Genomic DNA, 24,260 nt, shown 5'->3' with positions numbered 1-24,260 from the left:
AGTTGTGTTTCAATCTTTATATTTAGTTCTAAACACAGTGCCTAGGAGATGCTATGATGATAGATGTTTGGAAGGGCAGGAGGTGGGGCAGATGGAATAAGGAAAGACTTGAACTGGGATCCAGTTTCTTTTCTATGTATGCCATGAGGACAGGATGTACAGATATGGGAGGATTTGACCAAGGCTCTTGCCAGATCTGCGGCAGCAAGGGTTTCCGCAGTGGCTTCTATGAGGGTCTTGGCAGGGTGTAAGAGGTTCCAAGTTAAAACATTCCTATGTGAAGTAGGTAAAATTAAGAGCATAATTAGTTAGGTGGTGACGGCAGGAACTGCAGGGGTTGGGAGTCAGAGAAGGCACTTGGATGGATCACAGTAAACTGCAGGAAGTGAAGATAAATCTCCATTTGCAATGCTAACAGGGAAGGAGAGGGAGCTCCCATGGCTAGGTCAACTGAAGAATTCACTTACTGGATGTATGCAAATTAATGTTTCAGGGAGGAACAACACAGTTAAAATACTGTCATTAATTGCCATTCTTTAGATTTTTAAATATTGATGACATGTTTTCTAATCTAATGTCTGTAAACAGCACAGAAAAGGATAGGCCAAATTTGATTCAATCCCGGCTCAACCAATTTACTACTACTTGTATAACCCCGGCAAGTCACTTAATTATTGTGAATCTGTTTTCATATTTATTCAACTGAGAATACTACCATTATGTGGGATTATTATGAGGGTTAGTAATAATAAATATGAAGTATCTGATACAATGCTTGACCAGTAGAGGATACTCAATAAATAGTAACTACTATTGTTATTTTATAGATCTGCTAAGTTTCTCTCATTTCCCTCAGCATTTTGAGAAGTATAAAAATCAGCTAATAGAGTGACTTCTAACAGTCACATGTTCACATATAACATTAATATTTGAAAGTTAGTTTTATGGTGAAACCTAAAGATTCTGGCAAGCGCTAACACACAAGGTAAAAGTTAATTTGGAGAGATTAGACTGACTTTGGTTATGGGCTTTTTTCCCCATTGTGAAGTGCTATAGCACAAGAATGAAAATCACTAGAGTAATAAAGTGATACCTTATGTAACCCTCTTAAGAAGCTGGTCCAACCAATAGTAATGTGTATAGTCAGTGCACTTGTAACTATTATCTTGGTTTAAAATTTCACTTGTTTTCACTTAACCTTTCTTTAGTTGTAAAACTTTGAAACAGGTGAATGTATTAAAATCTGCTCCAAAAACATAATGAAAAGGAACCTTTAACTGAAGACCTATTATGGTTTCATTTTATCTAGTAAATTTAATCTCTTCTAGCTTTGAAGATTCACCATATGCTGGTTCTATTCAATCTGCCCTTACTTCCCACAACTTAATCACATTAATTCTTAATCGAGTCTGGCCTCTAAATCCCACAGCCATGCTGGCTCACTCTCACCTCTGCACTCTTGTGTGGTCCCCAGCTGCACTGTACTCACCCTCTTCTCTACACATTTTCTCATTGGGGACTGCTTAAGCCCAGGACCTGCGTACTTTGAATAACACAATTAGCATCTCATCACAAACTGTTCTAGTTTTTAATTTACACAATATAGCTCTTTATTTTAACGGTAGAAAATTCTACTCGATTAATTTTCTTTCCATGTTTGTGCAAGACAAAAGATTACTTTCACAGGCCACACATAAAAAATTGACATTAAAGTGAGACCTCTCATGAACTGTTTTCTGCCAATCCTGATGAGGAGATTATCATTATTTTTAGTTAAGGTACATGACAGGCAAAATTAATGTTGGCTGATTTTTAGACGAGTCTTGGAAATAAAGTCAATCCCTATACAGTTTTCTTAATTCAGCAACATTAAAGCTTTCTAATCACTCTAAGTCAAAATTATAAAAGGGAGATGGCTATATTTTAGTCAAAATTTCCTTTTGAGAAAAGCTTTTGAACACAAGGAATAATTTCTAGGGTTCTCAAAACAATAAGAATTTCCAGAACATCTTATTTGTAACTTGTTCTTTCACACATGGCTATTAGATCAGAAGAGATTATAAAAACTGTACACAAATAGGTAAAGATTATACATAATCTTGAATCCCTTAAATGCTATCATGGTTGAAAATCACAGGAATGACCCCCAAAATTTCAGCATAAGTTAAATTAAACCACATTTAAGATTTATCATTTTTTGTTAATGTTTTGTTTCTCCATTCAGAATTTACTTAGATTGACTACCTCCAGGAGGTATTACCCAAAACACTCAGACTTTAACTGAAGGGTGTAATACCAGGAAAGAGTAATGTCCAAACTTTTTCCTTTGAGGTTTAAATTAATTTAGTGGTCAAAATGAGTTTCTTTCTTAACAAATGAGGTTATGTTACCCACCCAAATCTTATCACTGTGAATAAACCTTATTGTACAAATAATTCAAGATAAGAAACATGCTTTTATATTCATGTTTAGATAAGTACTTATCATTAGAAAATAATAAAGGACAAGGAAATTGACCTAGAGCTACATTAACAAAAAAGTATCTCTCTAGTCAAACACATTAATTTAAATTACTTAGTAGAGTACTTAATAATAGTATTTGAAAATTTCATGAATCGAATCTCACAGATTCAAGGTAGTGCCAGTTTAAAAAGTGTTTATAGATACTAAGAAATCTGTTAACTGATATTAGGCAAGTATCCTTTTTTGCAATCTCAGTAACACCACCAAGAAGGGAATAAGAAGACAAGAGTAAAAAGACTTCCCTCTATCCACAACGGTAAATAACACAAATCTATTTTAAAGGTATAAAGAAAACTTTAGTTTAATTGAAATAACTTATGACACCTGGACAAACTATCAAAGATTTTTAGATCACAATAAAAAGAAAAATTGCCATGCAAATATTAATTGAGCATTTTAAATTATGATAAAAAGGTTTGAGGAAAATTAATTCTCAATATTGGAACAGAACAATTCTTACTAAAAAGACAATTTTCTAAAATATTATTATTTAATCATAAACAGGGATTCACAGAAAATATTTATCATGAAAGAGTCAGTCATAGCCGGTAATAAACCAGTAATCCAGTGTTGTTACAATACAGAGGAAGGAAGAAAGAAATATGTGAAGATCAAAATTTATCACTTACCTCATGATTCAGCTCTGCTATCTGATCTTTCAGTTCCCTAATATACTGGTTAGAATCAGACTTGTTAAGCTGTCCTTGAAGCTTTCCTTCTTCCTTCTGTTTTGTGACAATAAAATAAACCCAAAACAAGAGACAACTTTCACAGCATGAACTCAAATATTTGAAGATATAGGACAGCATAAGGGCATATCCTTTAACTGGCTAAATTCTGAACTAATCTGTTCTCAAACTATCTCTGGAAAATAATTTATAGTAAACTATACTGAATATTTCTAAATAATGCTTAGTGGAAGTTGTTTATAACACATACAACTTATGAAATGTACCTTTTGAGGTAGGTTTTTAAAAAGTAGGTTTTAAAATATGCTGTAGGTCCTGTAAAATTACCTTGAGAGTAATGGGTTGTACTGTAGAGCACTTTCGGACATGGAGATCTCTATTGCTATCTTACCATCCCCAGTAAGAAGGGACCCTGGACATCGGTCTGGTTTGGCCCTCTAATTGCAGCCAAGTACACGCTCTACTTTCCTTCTACATACCTTCTCCTAACATCCTTGGCAGGAGGAAGAATGAACTAGAACTGCTCCAGTAACAGAATGGGTGGCTCTCTATAAAGTCAGGGTACCATTCCAACAGAACTGCTCTTCTGCATTAACTGTCCTTCCCACCTGGATTGCATTCTCATACACCCTTCCTCTGTTCTTCAAATCCTATCGCATTAGTCTTACAAGCTCACTCTTTTTGTTTTTCTGTTCTTCTCTTTGTGGCAACCTGCCTTAAAAGTCTTTTCTAGAATATGGCCTGCTGAAGCAGTTTAACTAATAATCGTGTAGATATAAAAGAACAACTATAGTTCCTACAGGCTTTAAAACATTTCTTATATATTTGAACACATGAATATCACATATAATCACCTAACTGCAAAGAAGTGTCTAATTTAGGGGCACGTGGCGGGCTCAGTCAGTGGAGCATGTGGCTCTTGATCTTGGGGTTGTGAGTTTGAGATGCACGCTGAGTGTGGAGATCGCTTAAAAATAAAACCCTATGTAAAAAATAAAGGGGGGGGCGCCTGGGTGGCTCCGTCGATTAAGCGTCTGCCTTGGGCTCAGGTCATGATCCCAGGGTCCTGGAATCGAGTCCCGCATCGGGCTCCCTGCTCAGCAGGAAAGCCTGCTTCTCCCTCTCCCTCTGCTTCCCCAGCTTGTGCTCTCTCTGTCAAATAAATAAATAAAATCTTTAAAAAAAAAAAGAACTGTCTAATTTAACAACTATATTCCAAAGGTTCTAGGCTTCTTAAACATATTCAATGGACACCTTATTATTTTTAGCTATAAGCCTGTATTTAAGAAAACATTTTTTTCCTGAAAATTTAGTTAGAAATATTGGTTTGAGCCAAAGCAATCCTGAGAAAGAACAAAGCAGGAGGTATCACAATACCAGATTTCAAGATACACTACAAAACTGTAGTGATCAAAACAGTATGGTACTGGCAAAAAAAAAAAAATAGACACATAGATCAATGGAACCTCAGAAATAAACCCATGATTATATAGTCAATTAATCTATGACAAAGGAAGCAAGGATATACAATGGGGAAAAAACAGTCTCTTCAATAAATCGTGCTGGGAAAACTGTACAGCTACAAGCAAAGGAATGAAACTGAACCACTTTTCTTACACCATATATAAAAAAACCCCTCAAAATGAATTAAAGACCTAAATGGGACACCTAAAACCATAAACATCATAGAAGAGAGCACAGAGAGTAATTTCTCCGACATTGGCTGTAGGAACATTTTTTCTACATGTGTCTCCTAAGGAAAGGGAAACAAAAGCAAAATAAGCTGCTGGAACTACACCAAAATAAAGAACTTTCTGCACAGCAAAGGAAATCATCAACAAAACAAAAAAGCAACAAAACAAAAAGGCAACCTCTGAATGGGAGAAGATATTTGCAAATGACATATCCAATAAGGAATTAATATCCAAAAAACCAAATTAATCTAATTAAAAAATGGGGAGAGGACTTGAGTAGACATTTTTGCAAAGAAGACATATAGATGGCAACAGACATGTGAAGAGATGCTCAACATCACTCATCATCAGGAAAATGCAAATCAAAACCATGTGAGATATCACCTCACACTTGTCAGAATGAGGGCTAGACTCAAAAAGACAAGTAACAAAAGTGTTGAGGAGAATGTGAAGTACAAGGAATCCTCATGACCTGTTGGCGAAATGTAAATTGGTGCAGCCACTGCAGAAAATAGTATGGAGGTTTCTCAAAAAATTAATATTTCCACTACTCGGTATTAACCCAGAGGAAACAAAAACACTAATTCAAAAAGATATATGCACCCCTATGTTTATTGCAGCATTATTTGTAATAGCCAGGAAGGAAGCAACCTAAGTGTCCATCAACAGATGAACAGATAAGGAAGATGTGGTATATACACAATAGATAATTATATATCCATAAAGAAGGATAAGATCATGTCATTTGAGACAACATGGATGGATGGACCTAGAGGGTATTATGCTAAATGAAATAAGTCAGACTGAGAAAGAAAACTACCATGTGATTTCATTGTAAGTGGCATCTTAAAAAAAAAAGGGAAAAAATGAATAAACACACAAAAAGCAGAATCAGACCTGTAAATACAGAGAACAAACTGATGGTTGCTAGAGGGGAAAGGGGTGTGGGTTTGGGCAAAATGTCTGAAGTGGAGAGGGAGATACAGGCTTCCCGTTATGGCATAAATAAATCACAGGAATAAAAAGCAGAGGGTAAGGAATATAGCCAATGATACTGTAATAGCAATGTAATGGGACAGACGGTAGCTACATTTGTGGTGAACATAATGTATAAACTTGTCAAATAACTAAGTTGTACAACTAAAACTAATGTAACATTATGTATCAATTATACTCAATTAAAAAAAGTAAAAAAGGAGAAATATTAATTTGACCAGAGAAAGGTAGAACCAAAACAGCAGAGACACTGACTCAGAGTCCTAATCATCTCCGAAGCCTTTGCTATCTGTTTTTTCATTTATGTGAACGAATAAAGTCCCTTTATTATTTAAACCAGTTTAAATATGGGTTTCTGTTACTTGCAACCAAAGTAATAATAGCTAACATGTCTTGAGAACTTACCAGACTTTCTCAATTGAGATTCCCCCAAGTAATTAAGCCCTAACACCAAAGCATCATTGTACGCAATGAACTAACTTCTCTCCTATGCATCTAAAGTGGTACTATGTATCCTCCTCAGAAGAATTGAGAAAATAGTTACTCAAACTATTTTCTGTAACACTTAATTGCTCTTGTGCAGCACTGGTAGAGAGAAACTGGGGCTAACAATGTGCTAGGAACTGTTCTGCGCCCTTTACATGTAATCATCACAGCAACCCTGTGTAATAGATATTATTTCTAATTGAGTGAACCAACAATTGCCTAAGAATTACATAAACAGTTGACACATTTTTCTCTCTAGCATTCTAAACATGAGAAACACTGAAGCAGGCAAGAATATATGGGGATTTATGCAAAGGACCAAACAAATTAGCTTTCTTGGATTTGTTTAAAAATCTCCTGTCTTGCTTGAATATTTATTTTAGCCCCATTATTTAAATGGGAATCACAATATAAAAAGAAGTGAAGATAAAATGCTACAGCATACTTTCATTCATGGCCCTAAGCTAATGACTCATATTATCAATTTATAGTTGTCTAATACTGTTTACATGTAATTATGCCTACACCTGATTTTTAATCACTCCCCTTTTTAAATATTTCAGAAACACAGAAAAAGAACAAAAGAATAACATAATAAAGACTAATAAACCCATCACCCAAATTCAGTCTGTTTTATGACTACCTTATTCCATGATTTCCCTTGGTTCTAGACTTATTCCATCTCAGTCCTGTATATTTTCAAAGTAGGAAAAGATTATGTCAAGCAGAAGGGAATAAGTAGTGAGTGAGTCAAGAAGGAAGAAAAGGAAGAATGTGGAAAAGAGAAAAAAAAAAGAATATTCACTAACATAAAGGAAGCCATTATTTTTACAGAATGTATTTTCTAACTCCCATATGTGACATGAGGAATGGCAGCCACAACTGAGTAGGTAGATGTATTTCCGAAGGGGACAAATTTGAGGAGAATCACTCCTTTGGGTTATGTGTTCAGCTGTCCTCTTTGATGGCTTTTGAGTCTAATTTTAGCATCATGCCATATTAATTGCCTTGAAATATTTGATTAAATGGAAAGTGCAATCAACTACTAGGAAGAAATCCTTGTGGACGAGATGGAAAGGCCAGATATTTGTGGTTTGGAATCAGATTTAGAAAAGTTACCTTTAAATCTGGTCCCCAGTGAAGGCGAAGTTCTTGAGGATTTTGGATATCCCATAGTAAGAATATCATGCAGGACAAAATAAAATTCTCAGGGTGAATAAAATTACGAAGTCCAAGGTAAATTCTAATGTTGTGAGAGAGAAGTTCAAGAATGCAAAATACTTTAGGTTTGAAAGGCTGTCAAATGACCAATAACCATAATTAATACCTAATTCTTTCCTATAGGGAAACCTGTATGAAAGAAAAGTTTGGCATGAAAAGAATCATTAAATCTATTTTACAAAAAGTGACTAAGTGACTCCAAAGATCTGTTTCCTCCAAAGGTGGGTCTTAGTAAGGTTTAGCCAAAAATTTTACACCTAGATTTCTTTAGAGGAAAGGCAGTATTTAATAAAAAACAGAGAATTGAGAAATTTTACAATAAAGAAATGGAATGTTTTAACTTAGGGGGGGGGAAAAGATTCCTGAAAGATATTTGTGAAAGTCAAAGAAGCCCTCTTAAAGACTTTATGACTAAAAAACCCAGGTGTCCTTGAATTTCTATTCATTGTAGAAAAAAGGCAGAATTTCAAAGAGAAAAACTTTATATATTTGATGAAACACAATGCATATAATTGTTTATATTTAAATATTACTGTATATAAGCTTAATGTTAGGTTTCTTCTGAAAAGCTTTTACATAAAGTCAAAAGTTTACCAAAAAAAAAATCTCTGATGCCCATTAAACCATTATTTCTGTAGACACACACAAACACACACATACCCAAGTAACAACTTGTAAGGCACACTGACTAAACTGAGGGCAAAGGAAGGGTAAATAAGCAGCTCTACACTCTTGCAGTGACCCCATCCCAGCACAGTTGACACACATTAGCAGCAAGCATACCAGTGTGATAGACACACCAGTCTGAAAGCTCTGAGTTAGGTATTCTGATTTAACAGTCCACTTTAAGGGAATATAACTGGTATTTCAAACACTGGAGTAAACTGAGAGATGTCCTAAATGCTATTTAATAAATTAAAATATATAAATAACATTTTATCTAAGTCTGTGGTTTTCATGTTCTGCAAATGGGCTCTCATTTAAATATGCTGATTTGAAGCTCTTTAGGGTCCTCTTTAAAGGTAACTAAATACACATTTACAATGCCAAAACAATTATCCAGTTAACTATTATATTCTAAAAAGCGGGCAATTTAATTTCACTTCTGAGACAGTTTATTCAATTATCTAATGTTTAAAAATCTTTTCTGCAAAAATTTTTATAGCTTTCTATTTTCAAGCAAGTCCATGGTTCTTTCTGATAAGCAGGTGGGAAAATGTCAGCTATCCTAATAAATTTACCAGGAACCTGGATTTTTCTTGGACGTTTTCTTTTAGTCTAGCTGATAACAACAACAGATTGCCAGTTAAGTGGTTTCCTAAGCAAAACTAATTAGGTAAGTGACAAACTTAAAGAGCTCCAACACATCAACAAGTTTGGTAATTCTGTAATTTCACTGAACAGACCTTAAATGTATAACTTTTCATCTTGTGATAAAAGAAACTTTACATTAAGAGAACATAAAGTAATATTTATAAAAGGCTTAAATTCACTTTCACTCTTGGATCTATCTTTCAGTAATTATTTTAGCAATTACCATCATGATGTCTATAATAATCTAATTCATATTAAAGCCTTAAGCTATAGAGTTCCATGTATGAGTCTCTTAGTCAAAAGGTCATCAAAAACCCAAAGATCAGGGCACCTGGGTGGCTCAGTCATTAAGCGTCTGCCTTCGGCTCGGGTCATGATCCCGGGGTCCTGGGGTCGAGCCCCACATCGGGCTCCCTGTTCGGCGGAGAGCCTGCTTCTCTCTCTCCCACTCTCCCTGCTTGTGTTCCCTCTCTCGCTGTCTCTCTCTGTCAAATAAATAAAATCTTAAAAAAAAAAAAAACAACCTAAAGAAATGTATGTGTAAGTGATTAGGATAGAGTATAACAACTTAACTTACTCTGAAATGTATCAAAAAATAAGACAGCTTGAGTGGTAGATGGATAAGTATCTAATGAAGCAATGGATAAAAGAAATAGATAAAAATATTAATTACAGGGGTGCCTGGGTGGCTCAGTCGTTAGGCGTCTGCCTTCGGCTCGGGTCATGATCCCAGGGTCCTGGGATTGAGCCCCGCATCAGGCTCCCTGCTTGGTGGGAAGCCTGCTTCTCCCTCTCCCACTCCCCCTGCTTGTGTTCCCTCTGTCAAATAAATAAATAAAATCTTTAAAAAAATATATTAATTCCAGAATGGAGGTGGTGGATGTTCACTATACAACTCAACTTCCGTATGCTTGAAAATTTTCATTGTAAAATACTGGAAGAAGTCATCAATAAGAAAACAATACATGCCTGCCCCTCCCCCCACCAGAAAGCAAGCACTTAGTCCATACTGTAGTTCATTTACATATGTGAAGAGGTATTTATCTCCCACAGGTTACTTACTGATTCTTCATCTAAAATCTACCTGTTGCTCTAAGATTAGTACTTTCTTCATATTTTACTAGAAATTTAAGAAAGTGAAAAATATTAAAATCAAATTAGTACTTCATTAAAACAATATAATTTTAGACTAGGCTTCCAGTTCATCTCTATAGTATTTTAGAGTAGATTTTATGGTTACATCAAGATCTATTTTCTCTCCTTCATTATGTAGTGGTCATAGGATAGGAATTATCCCCATCCTTAACCCCACAGGTAAGGCCCTGGTTGGTAGGGTTGAAGCCAAACAGGATAATCACATCTGTTTGCACTGTAGCTGGTTCGGGTTTTGCTCAAATAGTGTGACTCTCAAAACTTTTACTGGAAATTATGGGTTATAGCTTCTTACTCTGGATATTATAAGTAGGTATAAGGCTCATTTGTTAGCCATTTTAGCACAATGAGGAAAACCTCCTAAAGATAAAAAATGAGAAGGAGAAGGGCGCCTGGGTGGCTCAGTCAGTTGAGTGGCTGACTCGGATTTCAACTCAGGTCATGATCTCAGGGTCCTGAGATCGAGCCCTGCATCCAGCTTTGTGCTCAGTGGGGAGTCCACTTGAGGATTCTCTCTCTGCCCCTATCCCTACTCTCACACGCATGTTCTCTCTCAAAAATGAATAAATCTTTATTTATTTTAGATTTTTGACTTTTATTTTTAAAAATGAATAAATCTTTTTCAAACATGACAAGCAGAGCAGAGCTTTCAGAATCATGCCTAATGCAACAAGCTGGAACCCAAATTAAACTTTTCCTGAAATATATCGTACTTCTGGACTTTGCAGGTACCTGAGCCAATAAATCCCCTTTATTATTTAAGCCATAAATAAAATCCAGAATGTAGTTTTCTGTTATCTGCAATAAAAACAACCTATCTAACATATTTTTAAAAAATATGGCTAAGTAGGGGCACCTGGGTGGCTCAGTTGGTTAAGCAACTGCCTTCAGCTCAGGTCATGATCCTGGAGTCCCGGGATTGAGTCCCGCATCGGGTTCCCTGCTCAGCAAGGAGTCTGCTTCTCCCTCTGACCTTCCCCCCCCTCATGCTCTCTCTCTCTCTCTCTCTATCTCATTCTCTCTCTCAAATAAATAAATAAAATCTTTAAAAAAATATGGCTAAGTAAATGAATATAATAATATAAACAACATAACCTAGGAAATGCTTAAAACAGTAATTCCCAAAGATGACTATGGCTGGGAGTTTTATAAACACACAGATTAAAGAATCTATTTCTGACCTAATGAATTCTAAGTATCTGTGAATGGGGTTTGAAAAATCTGTACACTTTGAAAGCTACACAAGTGGTGGTTCTGATATAGCCAGTATGTAGACCTACACTTAAAAGACACTGGGTTTGTACCACCTTTGAAAATGAACTATTTTTTAAACACAAATTCAAAATTTTATTTATATGCCAGTTATAAAATACTTTTACCTTTTAAGAATCTCAAATAATATTTTACAAGTCTAGACTCATTATAGAATTTATTTTACACATAAAAAAGGGTAAATATTTCTTTTAACTACCACCACAATGGCAAATGTTGGTAAATGACCAAGACTCATAAACTTATTTACAAATAGTCTCTACATTTCCAGAGTGAATATATTTTAAAACAAAGGAAAACTGGTAAGGTTTCTTAAATTAATTTCTTTCAATTCTGCTCTCAGTTTCACTTCGTATTATTTCTATGTTAGTTTCAGCTGGTCAGTTCCCTGTCTACAGAGGGTGGTTCATTTTGAACTCAAATCCCTTTCTTGGTTAACCTAGCTCTCAAACAGAAGATATTACTATTTTAAAGCTTAGTAATGTATGATGAGGAACTAAATAATGTTTAGGATCAGAAAAAATCCCATATATATGACTCCTACGACTGAATACTAAGATAACTTTTAAAAGAATAAAGAAAAACCAACGATTTGAGGACCAGCAGAATATTAAAAGTATCAACTTCTATGAGGGCATATGCCAATAAATAAGGGATCCAATTTTCTAAAGTTTTTTTTTAGGTAACAGGTTGATACAGTCAAAAAACTATGTTATCTAATATAACTATAAATGCGTGTAGAGGAATATTTAGTAAAATATTTAGCAAAAAAGAGCAGTGTTTGACACTTGGACTGTTTTTTTTTATTTTTTTAAAGATTTTATTTATTTATTTGACAGAGAGAGACAGTGAGAGGGAACACAAGCAGGGCGAGTGGGAGAGGAAGAAGCACGCTTCCTGCTGAGCAGAGAGCCCGATGCACAGCTCGATCCCAGGACCCTGGGATCATGACCTGAGCTGAAGGCAGATGCCTAACAACTGAGCCACCCAGGCACCCCCTACTTGGATTGTTTTTTAATGACCTTAGGTATACATACACATTCATCTGTTTTATCCCTGCAACCACTGGGAGCTGTAATCCAGGAAAGAAGGAGGTAGAGATGGAATGTGCCCAAGATGTGTCACATAATCTGTTACAGTTGATTGGAAAATCAGTACATGCTATAGTCAGCGGGAAATAAGTGAATATTTATTTGTGCAATGTGTATAAAGTCGCAGTAGAAAGCGGACATTTTAATCAGAAATATCATCACCTACATCTACTGTACTCCAACATATTCTTTAAAAAGTTGAATAATTAAATGTGCTGGTGCATCGAGCTAGAAGAATTAAGTAAAAATGTGAAATGTTTTCTCTATAGCTCTAAGCAGCATGTTTTTCATGTGTCATATTGCAACAAAACTGAGACGAATATGATGTTAACTTGCCTTGAACAACTGTTTAGAAGAAAGAGTAGCGTATAATATTAAAAACTATTGTGGAGGTGAGAGAAGAGGAGGCAGGGGCTCAGGTTTGTTTAAACTACAAATTAAGCCTCAATTTTTAAGTGGAATTATAAGAGGTATGTCTAAGAGTCCATTTGTGTTTATTTCTTTATCTATGTTTTTAATGCTGGTTATAACTTACCCTATCTTGCCACAGGAAGGACACTTCCTTAGAGACAGGAAGATAGCAGATTTTAAAAGCTGTGTTTCAAGCCACTGGCTTTTTAATACTCTGTGTGACCGGATAATTTGCTTAGAAGTTTTTGAGTTTTCTTAGAGAGAATTTAACCAGTTAATATGCAGTTAATGTACTAGATGCATATTTGAGGTAGCTGAAAACACAAAACATAAAAGCACCTAGTCTATTACTTACATCCTGCCAAAGTTTCCTCGAGCTTTTCAGTTTTCAGAATTTTCAGATCTACAGAGGAGTTCAAGTAGTATGATACCCTTATACCCTTCAGCTCTATTCACGGATTACTATTTTGCCACATTTGCTTTCATTCTTTCTATATGTATAGATATCTTCTGAACCATTTGAATGTAAAATGCAGATATGACATTTCACTACTATGTATTTCAGCATGCATTTCCTAAGAATAAGGAACTGTCCCACATAACTAAATGCCATTATCACACTTAAAGTACTAGTTTAGGGCACCTGGGTGGCTCAGTCGTTAAGCATCAGCCTTCGGCTCAGTCATGATCCCAGGGTCCTGGGATTGAGCCCCGCATCGGGCTCCCTGCTCAGTGGGAAGCCTGCTTCTCCCTCTCCCGCTCCCCCTGCTCGTGTTCCTGCTCTCGCTATCTCTGTCTCTGTCAAATAAATAAATAAAATCTTTTTTTAAAAAAGGTAGTAGTTTAATTCCACAGTATCATTGAATATGTAGCTCTTTAAATTCCCTTAAAAGGGCCCCAAACGGATTATTACCATCCAGAATCAAACTGACGTTTATGGTTACATTTGGTTACTCTATCTCTTTTAATCTGTAATATCCCTCTGCTTTTTTTGTCATGATTTTGTTAATATTTTTAAGAGTCCAAGTCTAGAGACTGTATTATGCAAGGTAAAATACAAAAATTTCCCATTCCAACAAAACTCCAAGTACAGTTCTGTTTTTATTCCTTTTTTTCAAACCAAATAGGCAGCAGGATAAAACTAATATAGTGTATATTTAATGGTTGGTTAAGGGAGGAAGCATAGACGACAAGGGCAGAAACTTAAATATCTGAAGCCAAAGACTAAGAAAATATATAGGAACAGCACTAGAAGACAGCATTTTATATATTATACCAGTAAACACTTACTTATTATATTATTTATAGAAATTTGATAAAAGAGAAACATAATAAATATTAGTAGTTATATTTTTTGCCTCTTATTAAGAGACTAACCTGTGAGTTTAACTCTTCAGTCCCTATGAGATCCAAAGAACTCTCCCCATACTTCACATACTTTAAATACACAAAAGCCCTTTAGCTTTTTTGTCTCTGTGAAAATATTCTATGTCATAGGTAGATGACTTTAAATTCTGGGAAAAGCACAGGGTTAGTCACAAAGAAATCACTAAGAAAGAGAGGACTTGTCATAAAAGGAAAGCATCAAACAGCCACTTAGCTTCACCTTGCTCAGTGAGACAGTGCTCAGAGCTGGAGAATACTGTAGCTGAAAAAAATGTGATTCATCTTCTGGATGGCTATATTTTAATATCCTCATATTCCATGTCATGAGGGTTTATCATCTCAGTGAAAGATTCATCTCTGCTTTTGTTTCTTGGCTTTGTGTTTTGTTTTTGTTTTTAATACCACAAAGTTAAATACCAAATAGGTGCTCTTGTGCAGTATAAAGCAGCTTTTATCTTGCTCTTTTGCTTATGAGGAAAGGATATATGATGATATCCTGTTTACTAATGATAAACACTGGGAGTGCTGTCTTGGGATACTGAGACTTTTGAAGAATTAGTTTCAAAAAGCCTTTCTAAATCGAAGCAAACATCATTTCATCTTCTTGCCTGTCATTCTACAACCCAGCATTGTTATTTCTCGAGATCCTCTTCTGTTAGCTTAGAGACCATTATGCTCTAGACCTATTATTTTCATACTCTGGATTCTCATCACCACTTCTTTCTCTTAGCAGGATTTTCTCCAGATTGATAAATTAATAAGCTGTCCTCTTTCTTCCATGGCCACTGGACCCGTGCCTTATCCTCATAGGTGGCTTGACCTAAGTGTTGCCTAGATCCAACAGCACTCAAGGACTAAACAGACTCAGAAGCTAACTTATCAAGGATCACATGGAAAAAGCCAGGGGTAGAAATCAGGTTTCACTCCTACTTCCATATTTGTGAGACAAACCACAGCAGGATATGTGTTAGAATTGTTGTTCTAAAAATGGTGTTGATAATTTTATGTGTGATTCATATATCTTTTCCCGGACCCTCCATAAAGAGTGATAGGAAGCCAAAGTTGGGGAGTACAATCCTTAGCTGTCAAAGTTTGTCATGTCTTCCTTAGCATCAGATGACTAGACAGCTTCCTATATATTCATCTCACTGATAAAACATGCTCTTCTCTCATTTTTTCCCCCAAATTTATTTAAATTCCAACTAGTTAACATATAGTGCTATACTGGCTTCAGGTGTACAATTTATGAAATGATTCATCACTTACATATAACACCCAGTGCTCATCATAACAAGAGCCCTCCTTAATGCCCATCACCCATTTAACCCATCCCCCACCTACCTTCCTCCATCAATCCTGTTTGTTCTCTATCATTAAGAGTCTCATGGTTTGCTTCCCTCTTTTTCCTTCCCATATGTTCATCCATTTTGTTTCTTAAATTCCACGTATGAGTGAAATCATATGGTATTTGTCTTTCTCCAACTTATTTCACTTAGCATAATACACTTTAGCTTCATCCACGTTGTTGCAAATGGCAAGATTTTTTTTTTGATGGCTAAGTAATATTTCATTGTATTCACAGTGATTATTGTTAGATATGAATTTAGTGCCATTGTTAACGCTGGTGTTTCTGGTGATGTTCTCTGTTCCTTTCTAGTTTTTATTGCTTTTGGTCTTTTTTCCCCCAAAGAGTCCCCTTTAATATTTCTTGCAGGGCTGGGTTAGTGGTCATGAACTGCTTTAGTTTTTGTTTGTCTGGGAAAGTCTTTATCTCTCTTTCTATTCTGAATGACAGCCTTGCTGGATAGAGTATTCTTGGCTACATATTTCTTTTCTCATTTGTTTAAAAGAAACATAAAGAGCTGACTTTGTCAACAAGAAGTTTTATTAACTTATTAGATTATTATAGTCCTGGAATTTGATAGGGAGCCAGCCATTTTTATCAAGTACAGGAGAAGGCCAGTGTGAAAAACCAAATTATAATTATTTATCAATTCAGTAACTCCTTCCCATATGAAGTCAAGGGAGAACAAGGTATAAAATCAAAGACAGCCCATATAAAGATAGTATCAATAATATTTTATACATTTGAGATTATTAACCCATACTATAAAATTAATTTCCTCTCAACAATTTCAACGAGATGGTTTGGCTTGGCTGTGAATAATACAGTTATTGAGTCATTTTTTCCCCTGCATATGCTCCTCCATCAAACATTCATCACCTTTAGCTTATGATTTCGAGTTCACCTGTTATATAGAGGAATTTAAAGGCCTGAGGGGAAAAAAGTAGAGAAAAACAATTTTAATGATCAGTGTTAACATCCTGGAATACATATAGCCAGCTTTTTTAAAAAAGGGAAATAATTGTTTCTGTAAAATTATACATGTTTACCTTAAATAATTCACACAAAGGAAAAGATATAAAGATAATATTAAATCTTGAATTTTAGCTGAAATTGATAGAAAATACAAGGAACATGAGTCAGGTTTCTATCCAAATCTGTGTACCTTGAACTGCAATCCTAATTGCCCAAATAAATGCCCAAACATGAGGCTACTGAGCTAGTACGACTGAGGGACTGATTTTAATTTTGTTTAATTTAAATCAATTTAAATTTAAGGCACCATTATGCGGCTAGTGCCTATCTTACTGGAGTGCAGCACAGCCACTGCTCCAATGGTTTCTGGCATTGAATATGCGGTGAGAGATCTGGACAAGAAGTCTCAATCTTCCCATACAACTTTGGGCGTAATCTGCTTTAAGTGTTTATGCAGTATTCTGTGTCAAATTTTCCTAGAACACAGGGTATTCTTCTGATTTGTATATTTGGATCTTTCTGAATTTTAGGGATGACTTCTTGTTATATATTTTTTTAGTTGAAGTATAATTAGCATACAGTGTTATATTAGTTTCAGGTGTATAATACAGTGATTCAACAAGTCCACATATTACTCAGTGCTCATGAAGTTAAGTGTACTCTGAATCCTCTTTATTTCATCCATTCCCCCACCCATCTCCCCATTGGTAACTACCACTTTGCTCTCTGTATTTAAGTCTGGGTTTTTTTTGTCTCTTTTTTCTTTCTTTGGTTTATCTATTTATTTACATAATCTCTACACCCAACATGGGGCTTGAATTTATGACCCCAAGATCAAGGGTTGCACACTCTTCTGACTAAGCCAGCGAGGTGCCCCTGTTTTGCTCTTAAATTCCACATATGCGAGAAATCATGTGGTATATATACCCAAAAGAATATTAGTCATAAAAAAATGAGAGCCTGCTGCTTACAACGACACAATGGACCTAAAGAGTATAATGCTAAATGAAATAAGTCGGTCAAGGAAAGACAAGTACCACGATTTTACTCATATGTGGAATTGTTCATATTTTTGAGTATATCTTCTTTCCATTTGTTGTGGGACACCAGTTATCTTTAGTGTTAGATTATCTACCTTTCATCCATACCTGCTAGCTGATACTTGTTTTACATTCTTAATCCCTGCATTCACAATGACCATCTCAAGCTTTTCTTCTATGCCAATATTCCACTTTTCAGCATTGTTTACTGAATAGACTATTCTTTTGTTGTTTCTGCAATGATGTACTGGGTTTCAATTTGTTTCCTTAGCAGTACAATCTTAATTCTTACCTCAGTTTTTTTTTAATCATTTTATCTTTTTATTTCTTAATTTTATTGAATTCATGTTTGTTTTGTAGTGTTTCTTATCCTTGATTTACCTTTCTTCTTGGCTGGGATCTTTTTTGAATGGTGTTTCTTTCTCTTTCTCCACTATAATAATATAAACCAAGTTGCCTTGCCATTTCTTCTCTTCATAGCTAGGTGAGTGCCCAGATATTCCTAATGCTTTAAGAATATGGGCTACTTATTAACTCCCCTTTCACCATATTTAAAATCTATTTTCTTTACTCTCCAAGCTCAAGTTTGTTCTGACTTTTCTATAGCCTGAGGGATAGCACAGGGAAGGGAAGAACCTGGCTAAACAAGGGCTCTGTTTATTCGTCGAAGATTTTATTAAATATCTGTATTACCTAATTGGGGGGATATATGTCAAAACCTGGGTTTAGGATTCATAGAGTTCCCCAAATTCAGTGTGTTGTCCCCAAGGTCTTCACTTAAGTTAAAATTCAGATGTTCACTTTTTAATCTCTTTGGGTTTTTCCTTCCAGAAATTTTTACAATTCTTCAGTCAGAAAATACTCATTTTCTTTCTCTCCACATTTGGGATATGATGAATCGATTCCTCTGGGGATTTTGCTGACTTACCTATACAGCTTGGTGAGTGGGATAGGAGAAGGAGACAGTTGAGGTTAGAAGCCAAGCCCTGCTAGGCCTCTTTGCTCTAGTCTAGTCTATTTCTTCCCTTAGCTGTCATGTTTAAAGTTTATTGCACTAGGTTTTGCTCCTTTTCCTCTCAGGCTGCTTTTAGTAGAAAAGTATTTGCCTTAAAAAAAAAAAACAAAAACCCTGTTATTTACTATTCTGTTAGATGGTTGGATAGGAAATTATAGGATCAATTTCAATCTACTTCTGTGGTGGCATTTATTTAAATAAATTAAATCTTTACATACACAGTCCTTAGAACATTCTACTACCTCTTATGGCATAGAATATCAAACTCCCTTATACATGACTGTTTTCTGCCCCCTAAAATTCATCCTGCAATTATTTTTTGAGCACCTGTTATATGCCAGCCAAAAGGCATACTGCAGTAAATAAGATAAACAAGGTTCTAATATATTATATGTGGGAGTGAATTAATTCTTAAGGTGAAGATAATTAAAGGCCCTGACAAGAGTCATAAATAATATAAAACATGATCATAAAATAGAGAGTAACAGTGTGAGGGGCCAATTTTACAAAGGTGGTCAGTGAAAATCTCTATGAGTGGGTGACTTCTAAGTTGAGATAAAAATGATGATACGGTATCTCAATGTGTTTTGAATTTTGAGACACCACCTTACACCATTTAGAATGGCAAAAATTGACAAGGCAAGAAACGACAAATGTTGGAGAGGTTGTGGAGAAAGGGGAACCCTCTTACACTGTTGGTGGGAATCCAAGTTGGTACAGCCACTTTGGAAAACAGTGTGGAGGTGCCTCAAAAAATTAAAAATAGAGCTACCCTATGACCCAGCAATTGCCCTCCTGGGTATTTACACCAAAGACACAGATGTAGTGAAAAGAAGGGCCATATGCACCCCAATGTTCACAGCAGCAATGTCCACAATAGCCAAACTGTGGAAAGAGCCGAGATGCCCTTCGACAGATGAATGGATAAAGAAGATGTGGTCCATATATACAATGGAATATTACTCAGCCATCAGAAAGGATGAATACCCAACTTTTACATCAACATGGATGGGCTTGGAGGAGATTATGCTGAGTGAAATAAGTCAAGCAGAGAAAGTCAATTATCATATGGTTTCACTTATTTGTGAACATAAGGAATAGCATGGAGGACATTAGGAGAAGGAAGGAAAAATGAAGGGGGGGAATCGGAGGGGGAGACAAACCATGAGAGACGATGGACTCTGAGAAACAAACTGAGGGTTCTAGAGGGGAGGGGGGTGGGGGATGGGTTAGCCTGGTGATGGGTATTAAGGAGGGCACGTTCTGCATGGAGCATTAGGTGTTATATGAAACAATGAATCGTGTATCACCACATCAAAAACTAATGATGTATTGTATGGTGACTAACATAACATAATAAAATTAAATTAAAAAGAAATGATAAGAAGGAACCACCAGGGGAAGCTCAGGGAGCATAGTATTCCAAATGTAGGGTAGAGTAAGAGCAAAAGCCTTACATTAGGAATGAATAACCTTGGTTCAAGAAATGAAAAGAAGGATGGTGTTGCTAGAGCATAACACGTAAAGTGGAGTGTGATGATAATGTAGTAAGAAAAGTAAGCAGGAGCCAGAAAACTCAGGGACTTCAAGGCCACAGAATAAGCATGGTACTTTTGCTAGATGGACCAAGTTGTCTTTGTGGCTATTTTCCTATGACTATTTGAAAGTTCTAATTCTTATTTCCATTCTAGCAATGATTACCTTAAAAGTTATTTAAATGTATACTCATTTAAAAAATTACAATAGTAATAATATAAGTTCATATAGTGTAAAAAGTGAATTCCTGCCCCTTACTCTTTTGCACCAAGCCCTTTACTCTCCCCAGAGGGAACACTGTCAACAGGTTTGATAGGTATCACAGCAGACACTCTAATGTATTTAAATATGTGTAAAACAAGTAATACACACACATATACTTTTAAAAACACACACATGGAATTATGATCTACATTCTGTCTATAGTTTGTTTTTCTCATTTATTATGTCTTACAGATCTTTATTCTTTCTTAAAGATAGACTATTCCAAGTATGGATTTACTATGGCTTAACAATTCTACTATTGATGAGTAGTTACCAATATTTCTAAATAATAAAAATGATGTTGGATTTAGGCATCCATCTTAAGAAGTTTCACAAGAACACAAAATAAGTCTAAAATGGAAGGAAATAGTAAAAACAAGAACAACAAGAAAACAGAAAAAAAAGTGGCTTATCATTAAATTTGCATTTGCTTATTAGTATTCTCCTAGCCAGTGGTATCAGAAGTATTGGCTACTGGAAGTACTATTGCTTTTTCCTTTCTTGAAATGTTCTACAGATGTTTAATATACCACCCAATTCTCAACTGAAACTTACAATTAGTTATTCCATTTTTATAACTTTAGAATAGGAAATCAGTACTTAATACAGTTTAACATTTTAAACCTCACATATTAAAACTTAAAACATGGTTTACAAATAGACATCACACCCTTAAAGGAAATAACAGAAACAATTAGTAATCTCTCTATGCTCTCTTCATAGAGATTTCAAAATAAATCTAAGGTTATACATAGGATGTGGGTTTTTCACTGGGAGTAGTATTACAGAAAGTTTGTGGTATTAGAAGGGTCATGACACAATGCAGGTTGCTTAGTCTCAAATGCAAGTGTAAAGCTTACATTTTAAAAAAATTTTAAATTACACTCACAGATGAAAAATGTAACACAAAGAGTGACTATGCTAAAGATATATCCAAGCTCTTTCTCTCTCCTTTGTAAAAATTAAACTATTTCAGAGACCATAAGAAGGCAATATCTTGACTGTTTTTAAGGTTAAATAAAACTTTTTTTTCAAGGCTATATTATGAAACTATGTTCAACGGTCACAGAGGCAACCATATTAACTTGCAGCAGGGGGACAATTTTTAAGTCCTAATTTGGTATTTTCAATGCATATATTAAAGCAAAATGTATTAAGCAAATTATAACTGCATATGAAATTACTATAGTAGAAGAAAACCCAATGATTTGAGTAAATCCCTGACAGTTGATAAGTAATCACTGTGATTAATCAACATAACCTTACTGAAACATCAATAGCAACCACTAAGCTTTAGTAAGTTATTACTGATTTGTACTTTGCCCTAAGAAAAATTAATCATAATAGTAAATGTGGTAAATGGTAGCCTCTCTGTGACTTCAAGGTGACTCATTTGACAGATCTAAAAACAAATCATACTCATATCATGTACCATTCTAAGTTTCTAAAACAGTTTCCTGTAATTTAAAGTCATGGACAAAAAGGTTTGAATATTTTTTAAGGTTTAGTAACTAGGAAAAAAGTACATATAAATACTTTTAAGAAAATAATAAGGTAATCTGAAAAGTATGGAAGGGAGAAAATAAATTCAAAAATTTTTTAATGCTAAGACTGATTTAATTCTATTTGAGAAGAGAAATATGCACACAAATACACAAACATTTTAGAAGTGATTTTTCTCATGGGACCAACTACATGCCCACATGAAAAATCAGCATTTGCACAAGGTCCAAAAGCTAGAAAATATTTCTTTAAATCATAGTTTAATTAGAAACAAAGCAATTTTGTGACAAATACTTAAATTTGTATAATTCCAGGGGTCCCTAAAAACCATGAAATTACATAAACTATTTTTTACCATAGAATTTTTATAGAACAGTTTTGGATTTACAGAAAAAATGAGAAGACAGAGAGTTCCCATATACCTCTTGCACTCAATTTCTCCTATTAATAACATTTTCCATCAGTTGGTAAATTTGTTACAATTAATGAATTAATACTGATACCTTATTACTAACCAAAGTCTAAAGTTAATTCAAATTTCCTGAGTTTTTTTGTTTGTTTTTAAGCTAATGTCCTTCTTCTGTCCTAGGATCCTATGTAGGATACCATATTACATTACATTCTGGATCACGTCTCCTTAGGTTCCTGTTGGCTGTGATAGTTTCTCAGACTTTACTTGTTTTTGATGAGCTCTGAGGAGCACTGGTTAAGTATTTTGTAGGATGCCCCACCATCGAAAATTGTCAGATATTTCTTCTCATGTTAAGATTGGGGTTTAAGGGTTACTGGAAGACTACAGAACTACCATTTTCATCACACCATAGTACATACTATTGATAACTACTGATGTTGACCTTGATTACCTGTGTGAGGCAGTGTCTGTCAAGTTTCTCCACTGTGAAGTTACTCTTTTCTTTCCTGCCCTTTCCATACTGTACCCCTGGAGGGAAGTCATTGTGCATAGTCCACACTTAAGGAAAAGGGCTTTTTCTTCCTCTCCTCAAGAACAGAATTATCTACAACAATTATTTGAAATTCTTCTGCATAGAGATTTATCTCTTCTTTCCCACTTATTAATTTATTTAATCATTATTTATATCAGTGGACTCATGGGTATTTATTTTATACCATGAGTTAAAATCTACTATGACTTTAAACATTTTTTCCTCATTTGTTCTACCTTTGGCCATCAGGAACTCCTTCTGTTGGTTCTTCTGCCCCTTTAATGTAGGGTTTGGTTTTGTTTTTAAGCCCTTTCTCTAGTATTACAAGGTGTCTGGGCTCGTCTTTGTCCTTACTATATTTCCTGTCCCAGTCGTGGAATCAGTTATTTCTCTGAGGAGCCTTGGTTTCCTTCATTAGAGAATGGTATGAGAAACCCAGATGTACATGCTAGGTATACATCAATTAGCTTTTATTAACACCAAGAGATTGCTGATATTATGGTATTTAAGGGTCTAATCCTCCTTCACTAATTCTTCAGATGCTACTATGAGCTCGTCTTAGGTATCTGAATGATATTCTTCATTTCTAAATACAGCAATACCTTAAAAACCTCTAGGTACCTAATTTCTTTATATTTAACTGCATACTAAATTTGGATACCAAAGAATCTGAGCACTTAAGTAAATAAAACTTTAACTGAATTTTATCATCCTTAATGACTACATAGCAAGCTGAATAAAATATCCTACATACCTAACTTCTTCTGTTGAGAATTACTGTTAAAACTAGATAAAATTAGAGTAGCTATTTTTTTAATTTAAAAATGCATAAAATTGAGAAAATCATTTAAGAAAAATGAAGAATACTTTAATATTTAAGTAAGTTGCTCAAAACGGAAACCATTGTACTTCAAGGGGGAAAAAAATCTTCCAAAAAGAAGTTTGTTAGCCAAGAGTTGGCATATAAACTACCACCTGTTGTGAAACTATTAACAAATTAGCTCAGGAAATTGAAAAGCACAAACTGATCACAAAGCTTTATGATAAACTCCATTATTTAGTAATGTCACTGCAATTTAACATTATTATAAAACACGTATTTTAAAGTTCAGTGATAAAGATTTTATCACTTCCTCTCCATCTCTGCCAAAACGGCATACTGATCTGGGCACACTGATTTAAACCTAACTCACTCATTTTAGGTCAGAACAGAATTTTGAGTGGGTGTTTCTTAAGCCAAGAGTGGTTGGGGTATTGCCCATCTGAGGCATCCCTAGAGGTTATCTGCTGGGCAAACTAACAAAAGTGGGTAAATGTTACTGGGTACCAGGAAAAGAAAAAAACGTTGGATTTGAGTAGAACTACACTGTTTTAAATTAAAAATTTTCCATTACTTATAACAA

General features: G+C 35.0%; 1 protein-coding gene across 5 annotated transcripts in view; it reads right to left on the bottom strand.

The window, feature by feature from the left end:
- EVI5 (ecotropic viral integration site 5) overlaps nucleotides 1–24,260 on the bottom strand; it is a 197,265-nt gene that overhangs the window by 26,274 nt on the left and 146,731 nt on the right. For 4 of the 5 annotated variants that reach the window (XM_028087638.2, XM_028087637.2, XM_028087636.2 and 1 more), the window contains one exon: nucleotides 3,153–3,248. The exons of the other annotated variant lie outside the window; for it this stretch is intronic. In XM_028087638.2, the coding sequence (XP_027943439.1) occupies nucleotides 3,153–3,248 (96 nt within the window). The remainder of the gene's footprint in view (nucleotides 1–3,152; nucleotides 3,249–24,260) is intronic. 5 annotated transcript variants of the gene reach the window in all.

This window comes from Eumetopias jubatus, unplaced genomic scaffold (assembly GCF_037043125.1).
Source record: "Eumetopias jubatus isolate StellerSeaLion01/CBP00866 unplaced genomic scaffold, mEumJub1_p1.0 scaffold_4, whole genome shotgun sequence".
NCBI classification, from domain to species: domain Eukaryota; kingdom Metazoa; phylum Chordata; class Mammalia; order Carnivora; family Otariidae; genus Eumetopias; species Eumetopias jubatus.
The sequence above is the reverse complement of the archived record's forward strand: the minus strand, read 5'-3'. Positions and strand labels throughout refer to the sequence as shown.